The sequence below is a fragment of the Eretmochelys imbricata genome, chromosome 1, assembly GCF_965152235.1.
Source record: "Eretmochelys imbricata isolate rEreImb1 chromosome 1, rEreImb1.hap1, whole genome shotgun sequence".
In the NCBI taxonomy this organism is placed as follows: domain Eukaryota; kingdom Metazoa; phylum Chordata; order Testudines; family Cheloniidae; genus Eretmochelys; species Eretmochelys imbricata.
Genome location: NC_135572.1, coordinates 177,588,645 through 177,602,371, shown reverse-complemented (window position 1 = coordinate 177,602,371; position 13,727 = coordinate 177,588,645). Strand labels below are relative to the sequence as shown.

General features: G+C 38.7%; 1 protein-coding gene across 2 annotated transcripts in view; it reads right to left on the bottom strand.

Annotated features, from left to right (window-relative positions):
• Positions 1-240: 240 nt before the first annotated feature.
• Positions 241-13,727, bottom strand: part of NRIP1 (nuclear receptor interacting protein 1) — an 81,937-nt gene continuing 68,450 nt past the window's right edge. The window contains exons 2-3 of one of the 2 annotated variants that reach the window (XM_077819916.1): positions 2,938-5,942; positions 241-2,331 (exon numbers count right to left, since the gene is read on the bottom strand). In XM_077819916.1, coding sequence (XP_077676042.1) covers positions 2,074-2,331; positions 2,938-5,574 — 2,895 coding nt within the window. In that variant the 5' untranslated portion in view covers positions 5,575-5,942 and the 3' untranslated portion in view covers positions 241-2,073. Of the gene's footprint in view, positions 5,943-13,727 lie in introns of both variants that reach the window. The other variant, XM_077819913.1, reaches the window with a different exon arrangement.

Genomic DNA, 13,727 nt, shown 5'->3' with positions numbered 1-13,727 from the left:
CTAGATAGTATCAGGATTTTGTTCATAACATAGGGAATTTTCAATGAAATAAGCAGCTATTGAGAACATGATCCAGTATTGGATAAATTAGGTTCAGCAGTACTTATGGTTATTAATACAGTTACTTTTGTTTTGGAGGAGTGGGGGGAGGTAATTCTTTGCATTTTTCAATGAATGTTTGGTGCTTCTTGGCATTCATGTGTGCCACTAGAAAAGCGTGCTGCTCAGCTTTTCCCACACAATGCTTTCAATGTATCTCAGCTTTGACCTACAACTCTCCACTACTCCAGTCCAAGGCTGATTTTGAAAAAATGCTGCCAACATTACAAAATGTTGGGTGGAGGCAGGGGAACAGAGGTGACAGGCCATTTCTGAGATGATATCCACTATGGAATAGAACAAAACCACCAATCTTATTTTCACACACACAGTGACACCTAACAAACTGTTCTGAATCTAGGTTTTCAGGGATGAAAGGCCAGCGTATTAACCACAGATCAGCTGCTCACAGAGTAATAAATATTTGCAGAATATGCAGTTACAGGAAGACCACCATGTTTTCCACCACTATCTCACAATTTCCACTGAAATATGGAATATGTGTTCTATAAATACCGTAACTGTTCTTTTAACAGGAAGCAACATGGTGCTGAAAAAACATTTTGCTTATGTGTTTCACAAACTGGTATCAATGGCAGTTTTCTGGCCACAGAAGACGGGTCTGTTTATTCCAAAATTACAAGATGCCTTTTTTACCTTCCCTTTATACGTCTGCATTTAAACTCCTAGTGGCACAACTGCATTGTAGACACATCCTACACTGACAGGAGGGGTTCTCCCATCAGTGAGAGGCGGTAGCTAAATTGATGGAAGAATTCTTCCTCTGACTTAGCCCTGTCTACACTGGAGGTCAGGTCATCTTAACTGTGTTGCTCAAAGGGTGTGGAATTGTCACACCCCTGAGACACATAATTGGGTCAACTTAATATTGACTGGTTTCAGAGTAACAGCCGTGTTAGTCTGTATTCGCAAAAAGAAAAGGAGGACTTGTGGCACCTTAGAGACTAACCAATTTATTTGAGCATAAGCTTTCGTGAGCTACAGCTCACTTCATCGGATGCATACTGTGGAAACTGCAGAAGACATTATATACACAGAGACCATGAAACAATACCTCCTCCCACCCCTTTAATATTGACTGTTGACTTGGCTTAAGACAGGGGAAGCAACAGGTAAAAGTGGACCAAAAAGACTTTTTTTTTTTTTTTTTTTTTAAAACAGTGTAGATGAAAATCTGCTTTTTATATAAAATGCTAGGAAAACCTAGAAAACAATCTTTAATCATAACCCCTATTTTATATGACTACTACTCCGGGTTCTGCAGAATGTTCTAGTCAAAAGCAAGTGGAAGGGGGGGGGGGAAAACCCCACCACACCATGATTCGGGGATAATCACAAAAATAATTAAATAATAAGAACACAAAATTTGGAAGCACTAAAAATTACATTTCAGTGCATTTGATTAATTAAACACTGACAGATTACTAACTCTACTCTACTACTACCCTGGATGGACTGTTCCATTTCTTAAAAAAAATTCTTAAAGTTTCACAAAACGTATTAAACACATATCAAAGGTTACACTGTCTCTATGCTTAAACCGCCAAAAAAAAGGGAATATACTACGTGGAAAGAATGAAATGCAGCAGAATGCATTACCACCACCTTGGCTGTATGCTTACTTTATTTTATACCTAAATACCTGTTGTTCCAAATAAGACTTCAGTCACAGACTATTCATAACTTACTTTGATGCATACAGAATTGTGTCTTGTACAGCTTATAACTCTCACAGTTTCCTTGTGACTATCTACGGTAAAGCAAACATATCTACATGTTTTTAAATATCACCAGAAAAACAAAGTTTCTCAAATGAAAATATGATTCAATAAGACCATGCTTTTCTCAAATCATGCTCAATTTATACAGTATTCCAGTTCATACTTTTTTTTTTATTTTATTAACACAGATTCAAACTCACTGACTATAAACTCATTGTGTTGGCTGTATATTTCACTCAGGTTCTTTTTTGATTGTTAGCACCTTTTCCAAGAGTCCATACACTTCTCCATTCACATTGTGTTGATGGGAGCTCTTATTCCCCATATGGCTATTGTAAGGGCTTCTTAAATTATGAAAAGGAATTTTAGGTTCTGTGTCAGGTAATAACTCCTCCTTTATTGTAACAGGAGTTGAATTTTCCGTAAATGAAGGTTCACTCCAAATGTCCTTATCATGTGCTTCTTGGCTATTAACAGAATTGCCTCCTTTCTGTAACATGTAATACAATATTGGATTGGTTTTGGTTAGTCTTGGGGAGTCTTTTTCATATTCACCCTTGTCCATTCCTGTGATAACCCATCTGATGGGGCCTTTTTCACTGGGTATGGGGCAAACACTAAATTGGTCAGATTCAGGTCTAGATACTGTACATCCCAAATGTTCAGAGAAGGGGGAACTAGCAGGACTCTTCACTGCTACTGGATACTGAAATGTCCTGTGATCTACACAACTGTTTGGTTGCACAGGATTTCCCATTAATGCATTTATTGAGGAAATGCTACATTCGGGTTTATTATTTGCTACATTATTTTTGTTTCCTTTCTTCTTGCCCTCTGTTACTGCATTATTCCTATGCTGTGAAAAATCTCTCTCTGAGTTTTCTGAGAGAAGCAGTTGTTTCAACACATTAAAGCCTTTACTATCTCTAGACCAACTCCTATTTTCACTTTCATTATTCGAACCATGACCTGCAGTATATTTAAATTCAAGATCGCTTCTGTTAAATTTCAGCTCTTGCTGGTTAAGCAAAGGCCGATACAATGTCTCTGCAGGAGACATGTGATTGTTTGAAGCATCAGTCACATTACTTTTTACCTTTTTTAATGGACTTTCTGAAGGCTCAGTATGAAATTTCCTCTTCTTAGGAATGGTGCAAAGGCTCTTTGAGTCTAGAAGTGTCAGTTCACTATTTCTGTGACTTCTGTCCAGATCATCAACGGGGTAACTATCTTGATTCTGTCTCAGCAATCGACTTAACAAGCCATTTTTTGAAAAAGAAAAATCTTCATGTGAAAGAGGCTCAGGTTTCAAGTCCTCAGATGCCGGAGAGGCACCTGTGTTTCTCTGCACTGAACGAGCTATTCCTTGAAATGTGTTACCCTTACTCTCTCTTATTGGCTGTGCATTTGGATTATGAGGAACATCTGATTCTTCACAAGGTTCAGTTTTTATTTTCACAGTCAATATTTGCTCACTCAAAGCCTTATCCACCTGTTCTTGTGAGCTTTCATCTTTTAAAAGCATCCTCTCTTTCTTTTCACTTTTACCTTTATTGGGGGTTCCCAGAAGCAACTGAAGGACAGTGCGTCTTTCAAGGAGATTTTCTATTTCTGAACTAGGAAGTCCTTGTTCAGTGGGTGTAGGATGACAATTGAATATTTTGTTGTTTTCTTCAAATTTACCTGATACATTTGTGAGCAAAGGACTATTCAATCTATCAATCAACCCTATAGGTTTATCTGTATTTACTGTTAGCAGCTGTTTGCTCGTTCTTTGCTCTTCACCTGACATGGAAGTCTGCATTCCACATTGAGCTAAGTTCTGCAACAGCTTGCTGGCACTGAAAGCTGCAGAATTTTGTGCACTTTCATTTCTGTTCATTTTAGTTCCTTGAAGTTCTTTATTTTTTGTAAGATCTATCAAATGTTTAGATGCTGGATTCATTAACCTCTCTGGCTGGACGCTGCAAGCATATGGTGGAGAATTATGTTTGACTGTTAGAGAAGATTGGTGGGAGAGATTTATAGGAGAGTCTGCTTTTGTAGAAATAAGCAAAGGTGGAGTGCTTAATGGAGTTCTTCGATTTGCACTGGAACTTTCTGTCACAGGAGTCCTCTTACCAGTTTGTACAGTAAATGTTGCCACATCAGCTGTACTGTGTGGTCCCTGAGAGTCTGTATTTTTCTCTTTATCTTCACTCTTATGCCCAAGTAATAACTGAAGCAGTGTTACTTTCTGATGTGGATTCAGTTTAGAACCTTTAGTAGTGTCTTTATCTTCTTTATTCTCCATACTGTTATCTAGACATGGAATTTTTGGATCCCAATTATGAAACAATGGCCGACTCAGATTATCTATAGAAGCAGGCTGTCCAGAATCTTGTTTGTCTGTCCTCTGTTTGAAAGATAAATCTATAGGAAGACAGTTAGAATGGGAACTTTCATCGTCACTGCTGTCATCTTCTGTAAAACTAGGATTGTTGTCTGAATACTCATCCACAGTAGTTGGTGTGCTACTGTCCTCAAAAATACCCGACCTCTCATTCTGCTCATGCCCTTTTGTTTGTTTAGTTGCATTCTGACTTTTAAGAAGATGTAACAGCAAACTGTTGCTGGGAGATGGTTTTAAATGGTTTCTTTCCAACGTATTTTTGTATCCTACATTTTTGGGAGGAGAATGAACGATTCCAATGGGGCTCTGAAATGGTGTCATATTGCTCTGGCTAGTTATTGTTTTTGCTGATGATCTCATTTGACCATTAAAATGGCTTGGCATTCCTTTTGACAGACTGAAATGGCCAAGGTCTTTCTGGGCACTTTCTTGTAATCTCGCCATAGCAGCAAGTCTCTCGCTTGCTACCTGATTTGCATTTTGTGCTTTTAAAGCATGTTCCCTGGAATACTGCTGCAAATGAGCTTCACTTGAAAGAAGTAAAGCTAGCTGACTACAAGCTACGCTGGGTTTAGGAGAAGCAGTAGGACTAGATCTTTTCTCTACCATGCTTGCAACTGCTTGTAATCTTGCAGCACATGACAGAGGCTCATTCATCACCTTGGGTCCATTCTGCCCTGTATGTGGAGATTCTATAAACCTCTCTTTAGGCAGGTTCGTTGTCACATCAGGCAGAGTGGTGTCCAGCTTTTGATCTTTTGCTTTTCTTTTCTTCAGCAGAGTCTTCAAGCGACTAGTTGCAACACCATAGCACCTTACATCTTTCTCCACTTGTAAAGAATCATGGCTGAGGGAATACCCTTGCTCCTTGAGGCTCTGCCTAATCTGTTGTGACAGAGCAACACTCTGCAGCCTAGAGCTGAAGGACTGAAGCAAAGAGGCAAGTAGTGTGCTATCCTGTTTGCCTTTAGGCACATTTTCAACCATGCCAGCTAACAAAGCTTCTTTTTTTCCATTCAAATCCACAATGGAATCAGACAACCGCCTTCTCTTTGCTGCATTCCAGTCTTCAGAAGACTGTAACAGTCTTGCTTTTTTGAGATGCAACATGCCAGATCCCTGATATGTATGTGTGTTAAGAACTGGACCATTACTTTGACAGTTGGGAAATATATTTCCAGAAATCTTAAAGTTTTGATCCTCTCCACTATGCCCAGTAGGCTTTTTGTCAACTGCAGTACCTGAGCCTCCCGCTGCCTGATGCATTAGTAATCCCTCTAGGTAAGTTAGAACAACAGAATCCTGGTGCATCTCAGAGCCAGGCTCTTCTCCATGAGTCATGTTCAATAAAAATATCCACAAAGGCTCTGCTTCTATTCACTTTAAAGACTAGAGTTTGGTGTGGCTGAATTGAGATGCAAGGTTAATAAATAATAGGTAGAAGTCTATAATTTTTTCACATAATCTGAACTAAAACAAATGTTACGTTCCATGCAGGCTTCTTCCAGCATATATTGCTTAAGAGCCAAATTTTCAGTCATATCAGTCTCTGTAGATATATAAAATATTTATGAAAGATGTCTAGAAGAATTACTTAGAACATGGTTCCAATGTAATGAAGTTCTACTAAACATTCATCTTCTTCACCTTTGTCCAGGACAGCAGCTTGTTTTTCATCCTTTTTCACCTCCATCATGCATGTCAAATTCCTAGAGCAAAGATAAATAAAAATGATCAGGAAAGATACAAGGGAGAGATCTAGAACATAAGATCTCAAATGGCACAGGACATTTAAAAAAAAAAAAGTAAGGTCCCATTTCCTAGATCATTGCAGGTAACTAGCAACACATGTAATAAATAGCCAAATTAAAGAAAAAACTAAAAAAGTATATAAAGCCTACACCTAAAATAAAGCAAATCCCTGAAATTACCCTAGAGAATGAAAATGTAGAGGAAACACAAACCCTCATGTGCCCAGGTATTAGAAAGAGTCATGAATACACCTCTAAGTATGTACTCTATGGCACAATACAAAAAAAGTAGCACAAAGGAAAATCCCAATGTATTTCAAAACTTCACAGTTTAAAAAAATTAAGTTGGCATATATTTCATAGTTCTATTATTTTTAGCAAATAAAGCTTACACAGAATATCCTGCACACTGTCAAATTAGGACATAAAACTAACTTTTAATGAGGATCAGTGGCAGAAGAGGGAAGCCTTAACCTTAACAGCCTTCATTTTGAATCTATATTGGATTTTTTTTTTGTTTTTGTTTTTAAATAGGTAGCTTCATTTTTTACATGTTTGCCCGGCAGACAGATGACACACTGGAGATTTAAAAGTAAAAAAAAAAAAAAAAAAATAATCGCTGTCATCCCAGACCAGGTGCCAATTAAATATCTTTTCCCTCCTTTCCCTGATGCTAAATAGTCTGCCTCAGTCTTTCATTAACATCCATCATATACTTAAATATCCATGTGGCCAATTCTCTGCCTCCCTCCAACTAGCAGAAATCTGAGCTGTGGCTCCCAAACTTTACTGGTTCAAGTACCATCTTCTTAAAAAAAATATTGTTAAATAAAGAGACGAAACATCAAGCTCACGTACCACCAGTGGTACACGTACCACAGTTTGAGAAGCCTGATCATGAGGTGCATATCACCCCTCCCATTATCAATGGGCACAACACAACAGATCCCTGCATTGCACTGAATACTGACAACTACACTCTTCTCAATACCTCCCCTCACCGCTCCCAACTAGCAGCAGTCACACTGGAGGTGGAATAGAAAAGCGGCTGGGGTCAAGTTCTGCATGCATGGATATTTGGAGGCATTTTACTTTTATATTAATTTCCAGGGAAGTGTCCCTTGATTTCTCAGCTTGATTTGAATATGTAGAGAAGCCTATTTGATTCTTTCATCAGTGAAAGTAGAAGATCATAAAATTCTTCTCTGGAAATCCCAGCAACGGCACTTGCACTGGAATCAGGGGAGACATTTTCAGTAACCTCTTAGGTCTACCGTTCCTAACTGTATTAGTCTGGTCACCAAGGGAATGGCTACTGTATGGACAATGCAACAGTTGGGATCACTGCACAGGCCTGATTATTCTCTCAAGTTATACCAGCGTACAACTCAAATGCTCAACAAATGCAAGTCAACTGTTGTAAGCGGAAGACTGATCAGGCTCTATGACTTCCTATAAATGCAGTGTGAATTCAAGTTTAAAGAACGAGGTTTGCTGTTGATTATATTGTGACCAGAATTACACCCAAGAGATACAGACATAGGTTAAAGGGACACCACAGTTCTAGAAATGTCAGTAGAACAGTTAAAAATGCATACTTTTTGTAACCTATATACTCAGGCTGTGCAAATCCTCAGTTTTCATATTTCAAGCAGTATAATGAATCCCTACAAATCAGTCATAAAAAAAATTACACACCAGCATTTTTACAATAATATCAAGTCTAAAGTCATCTAAAGATTACTGAAGTCTCAGCTTTGCTCTCAGAGATACAGACACACACTACCCATACTTTATAACAGAACTAACTACAGTTGTTTCTACGTTTAGTCAAGGATATGAACAAGACCTAAAGCAGGTTTCAGAGTAGCAGCCGCGTTAGTCTATATTCGCAAAAAGAAAAGGAGTACTAAATAAGTATGCTACGTTTGTATTCATCTAACTAAATGCTGTTTACTATGTTACAGCTTCTCCCAAACAACGAGCCCCGGGGCAGACTCTTGCCAAATATCACCTCAATGTGAATTAAAATCAGCAGTCCCTGAAAATCAGGGTTCCTAATGGGAACATCAAGTAGTTGGCAAATGCAATGCTAATAAACTATGGCTGTGTAATAGATGTGCTGAGTCAGGAGCTGACTCAGAACCCTGTCACTCAAATTCCCATCAATATAAAACTAACTGGGACCTAATTAGAGGATCAGTTAAAAGCGAAGATACAGCTGAAGGGCTAATTAGAGGGGGAAGCAACCCCAGCATGATAAACAAGGAGGAAGGAAGCCCTGAAAGGAGGAGGAGCTGAGAGCCTGAAGGAAGGTAGAGCTGGCTGCAGCTAAGACTGTTCCCTTTCCCAGAAGCAAGTGGAGGAGCTGGCTAGGACTTGTAAATATGCAAATAGCACTACAGGCGGTGGCCTGCTGGAACAGTATAATAAAGCATGGTGGTGGTGAAGACTACCTAGAGGGGGTGTGGTTTGCACTTAAGGCAAGAAAGGACTCACAGTGGATCACCCTGTGGGAAGCTAATTTCTTCAAATATTTGGGTATGCTGTGTATTCAGGGAGAAAAAATGGTTTACTCCTGCTGTGTTTGCACATTTCAGAAGAGAATCAGGAGTCCACAGAAGACTGAAGGCAGCATTTGGCCTAAGAGGATTCTTTTTAGAAATAATTTTACTTCTTTTACAACTAGAAAAATTGTATTCATCCTTGAATGGTTTAAACACACAAGTCCAACTATTCCTAAAGACTTATGATAATCCAAGTTAGCCCTGCTTTGGTATTTCAGGACAAATGACCTGAACAGTGTAAAACTTAAGGTATTATTAGAAAAGGAGGAATCCAGATTTTGTTTGCCTTGGAAAGGTTCTATGATGACTGAATGAATGAAATGTCATTGCCAAAATCAAGCGAGTGAAAGTTGAGGATGTTTTTAATTGTTAACATTTTGGAGAAAGACCTTTGTTAAAATTTCTGCATTCCCCCCAGCCCCCAATTAAAGGTATCAGAATTTACAATAAGCATATTCTAATCTTTTTAAGAGGACCTTAAGCAAAACCAGAGAAAACAAGACTATACGTTCTTGATATTTTTGAGATGAAAAAACAAAAACCCCACACACAAATGGGGGGGATGGGGGGAGGAAACCCAAATATTTTTAAACCTTCTTCAGATATCATACAAACTAATAAAGTGCAACATTGAAGAAATCCTTTGCAGGTAACTTTTAAATTAAATACTTTAGCTAATGTTTTATGCCAATTCTTGATTTAAATCAAATCTCTCCAGCTCTGAGTAATTAAACAAAGACATTGTATTTATGCAAATCCCTCAGGTGCATAAGAGCTCTGTGATAGTAGACAGTTTAGTTTACTCATAGAAACTGCACAAGAAGTGATTTTTTTTTAAATTACTCACAGCAGGAGAAATTGATAATTTAGAGAAACTGATACATTGATCAAAGTGGCCATTTGCTAAAGATTAAATCTGAAAAAAATACATAGAAGTATGAGGAATGAGGACTTCACCAGCTCTTTTAATAAGGCAATTAATTGGGGCAAGTGAAGAAACAGTTATGTAATATTGTACATCACTGTGTATGTTTTTATAACAGATAAAATGTGCTGAGCTAATCTGTCAAGAAAGTTAAGCTGGGTCTCGAAGTCAGGTGCAGAGGATGAAATACACTTTTCAATATTTCTGATGGGAAGCAGAGTAGCTAGTTGCCTTTTTTGGGTCTGGATCTAAAAGGTATTTGTCTCAAAACTGCAGATTTCAAGGCCTCTTTGTCTCACGTATTTTTGTTCCACTCTGCTCAATACTATGGCTATGTGGAAATTGAGATCAGGTTTAGATTTAATACACAAAGGTAGATCAGCAGCATTGATACACACATCGGAGATATGGGTTGAGAGATTTACAAAGTTCTTTTAAAGTTCATAATTATATATAAAGTTATTAATACACAGTATTACAGAAGCTTCGTACAGCAGCAAAGAGAAAGGCAGGATTGTATGAGACAAACTGGAAGAAAGAGGTAAAGGTAGAAAACAAAGAAACCTTCAGGAATGTGTTTATCCTTGAACAAACCAGTAACCTTACTGAAATGGATCCTTAACATATATGCACCTCTAGAGTTAGATACTGTAGTTAAATATTATGACAAACTAATGGATAAATTAAGCAAATATTCAGATAAGCAGACCAATTGTATTGTCTCTGAACTAAAAATATAATACTTTCCATTGCAACAAGATCCAAAAGATTAATTCACTATCTCTTGGGTATAGTGCGATTATCCACATTATTTTTTATGAATATGATGTGCACCTCTATTTGATTACTATCATGCTATCGGCTACAGGGGTGAAAAGGGTTAACTCAGTTCTGAGTAGTTTTTGCATATCTGCAGAAACCAAATCAAGGGCTGTAGATAGCCCAATTACCTGTGCTTAACAAACAGAACAGGTGTCAATTACTTTGACCTCTTAACCCCACTATGCTCTGGTCAGCAGGTTGGCTAGTAACCCAAGGAAAGGGGTGGGGTGGAAAGAGAAATCCAAGTGGGGAAAACGAAACAAAGGGGTAGGGGGGGAGAGAGGAGAGGGGTGTTAAAAGTCTTAGCCCTGAAGCTGAAAAGGGAGAGGCTGCAGAAAAGCAGAGGGAATCCCAGTCCTCAGAAGCAGAGAGGAAGGTCCATGGGAGTAACTAAGCCTGTCTAAATCTTGAAGGGAATGGTAAGCTTTAGATAGGACTAAAGTTTAAAAGCAATGGGTAAACCTACTTGGATCTGCTAAGGAAAAACTGTTGGTAAACAGAGGTGCTGTAACTTGAAGCAGCAGTATACAAGAGGGGTGAATTGTAGGATTCCACTCTGAGAAGAGTAGGTGCTGGGACTGTCACTTGAAAAGTGTGCCCAGGGGAGACTGGTTGGTGGGGACAAAGGTACGCCTACCCTGAATCATAGCAATAACTTTCAGGTGTCAACAGATTTGCTACCAGAGACTATACTTTTGGTGATTTCAAAAGATGGGAAAATAAAATCAAGTGACTAAAACATACTTTTAGGCTCTTTTGATAACAAGATACCACTGAAGCCGAAGGTAATTAATCTTCTGAGAACATCTTTTCAAAAGTTAAACCACTACTTTAGAGACAAAGGAACTTTCAAGACCCCATTAAAACAATGAAAAGTTATAAGAATGAATCTATTTCTAAACAGCAGTTTAAAACCTAATCTGAGACCATAAAGAATTGTCATTCTCCTATTTAGTTCACTATGTGCACATTGCATCTCCAGTCCAATGAATCAAATCCAGAATTCATTCCTGTGCCATTTTTCTATTCAGACATTTTAGCAACTACTGTAGTATCATCACTATCTCAGAATTGCATTTTAAACTAACAATTTCTAAGGGGTAGAGAATGAAAGTAAATTATATTGGACTAGATCATTGCAGTTGAAGGGCTACTCCTGTTCAGGGGTAGTCAAATTTGTTCTCATAGTGCTTCCTTGGAATTCTTTGCCTGGGTAACATGGAGATCTCTCCTCTCCACCTCTACTATGTCTCAGAGGAGTATAAATCTAGAGAAATCTGCAATGGCTGGAAGTATCCTTACAGGAATTCTCATAAAGAGAGTGGGTATCCAAACTATGGATGGGAAAAGAGCAAGTTAATGTGGTCACAGGCCACTGCACTTTCCAATTCTGGGACTCAAATGCAATTCCTTGGAACACACAAATAGACCAATTTAGCAAAAAGTAACAGACAGGACCCTCGGAAGGAAAACTACAGAAGGTGCAATTAACCTCAAAATCTTGCTGGTTATAAGGGTCAGTTTGGGCAGCAATCAGCTGGATCTATGACATACCTTTCTTAGCGCCCCACCCCAAAACCAAAAACTTCTAGTTCCTCAGTGTCCTGCTGTGCTAGACTCCCATTTGCAAAAAAACAACACAATTTCTCATCTATCTGCCTACTTATATGGCCATATCACCTTAGCATTGGAGCACCTCACAATCATTCATGGATTTTGTCTTCATAACAACTCTGAATTATGGATGAATTAGCTGAGGCACAGGTGAATTAACCTGACTTGCTAAAGGCCATACAGGAAGCTTGGCTGAGCCAGATATGAACCCAGGTCTCTTAAATCCCAGTCCAGTGTTTTAGCCACCAGACCAACATTCCTACCTATCTAAAAGGAGAGTTGCAGAAAGGTGAATAGACTTACCCAAGATCACACAACAGGCAAGTGGCAGGACTGGGAAAAGAATTTAGGAGTCCTAGTCCAATGCTGTACCCACCAGTCTTTCCTGAACAGTATGTTTTGCACAGGACTGGATGGGTGCCCCACCATTACTGGCAATACATGGCCTGATTCTCTGTGACTTTATGCATCATGCAGTAATTTACACTTCTGCAAAATGTTTTCAAAATACTACCATTTTGGTTTGGACTCACTTTGTGCAGATGTAAATGACTGCATAAGGATGCAACTGAAGAACCAGGCTCACCACCTTCAAATGTTTTTGTTTTTCTTTTCAATATGAAGTAACAATGAAATAAAGATGTGAAGCAACAGAGGTGAATTTAAATAAATAAGGATGAGGAAGTAAAGAAGGGGATTAGGAATTGATCATCAAGAACACAGAAACCGCTTAATGAAGGTGGGTTGCTTTAACACCTTATCATAGCAACATGCAAATATTAGACAGCTTGTAGGACGACTTTATAGACATGCTCAGACTTGCCTCTTTGAATTCTAGAACGATAAGACATCATCATTATCCATAGTCTAGAAAAGGGATAAGCCATTATGTGTTATATATGTATCACTGGGAGATCCCTCTGGTGACAAAATGGTGGAAGAGGAATAAAACCTTCTCCTCATTGTTTTGTTGAATTAATTCATAATGCTAAGATCATACTGTATAAGAGAAGGTTTGACAACTGGCTGGTACATGAAATTAAGCTACACACAGTTCTTGAAATTAATTTGGACTGTAACGCATTTTAATTTAAAATCAACCCATAAACATTCTTGATATTGATAACAAAAAAAGCTTATTGAACATAAAAGGGAGTAGAATAGGTTTCTCTTTCTCTTCCCCCCTCCAACCCCATACCCTCACATGCATATTTCCGTATTCAAACACTAGAACACACCAGGCCAGATACTCACATTAGTTCTTTATAATCAATTAAAATAATCCTCAAGAAAACTAATTCCAGTTCGGAGGACATCCTTGCTCAAGGAGTCGTCAAAATGTACCATTTCATCACAGCATGTGAACAGTTCAATATTTCAGTCACACAAAACTGACATGAACACAAAACTCCTGGCTAACACAACAAATGTTCTTGCCAGTGAGAACAAAAGTGACAGACTGTTCAATCAAATTCAGTAGCAGTAACCCAACACCTGAGAAACAGCACAAGGATGACTGCTCTGGCGGATGAAGCAGAACATAGGCCTCCTCACAAAATTTCCCCTCCTCCCATACGACAAGTTTGATCAGATTCCCAGGAGACAATGTCTCTCTCTCCTTCCCCCAAGTTCCACAGGGAAATTCTACGAGTCCAGGGATCCACAAGTGGGTCACTTCCCTGGCAATAAGGAGCTCTGGGAAGACATGTAATACAGAAAGGGGCAGGCCTACATTTCCACAGCCTGCCTGTCTCTGGGGTGGTGGTAGAGAGGGTGGAAAGCTATATGAGTGCTTCTGCATAATGAGTGAGAAGC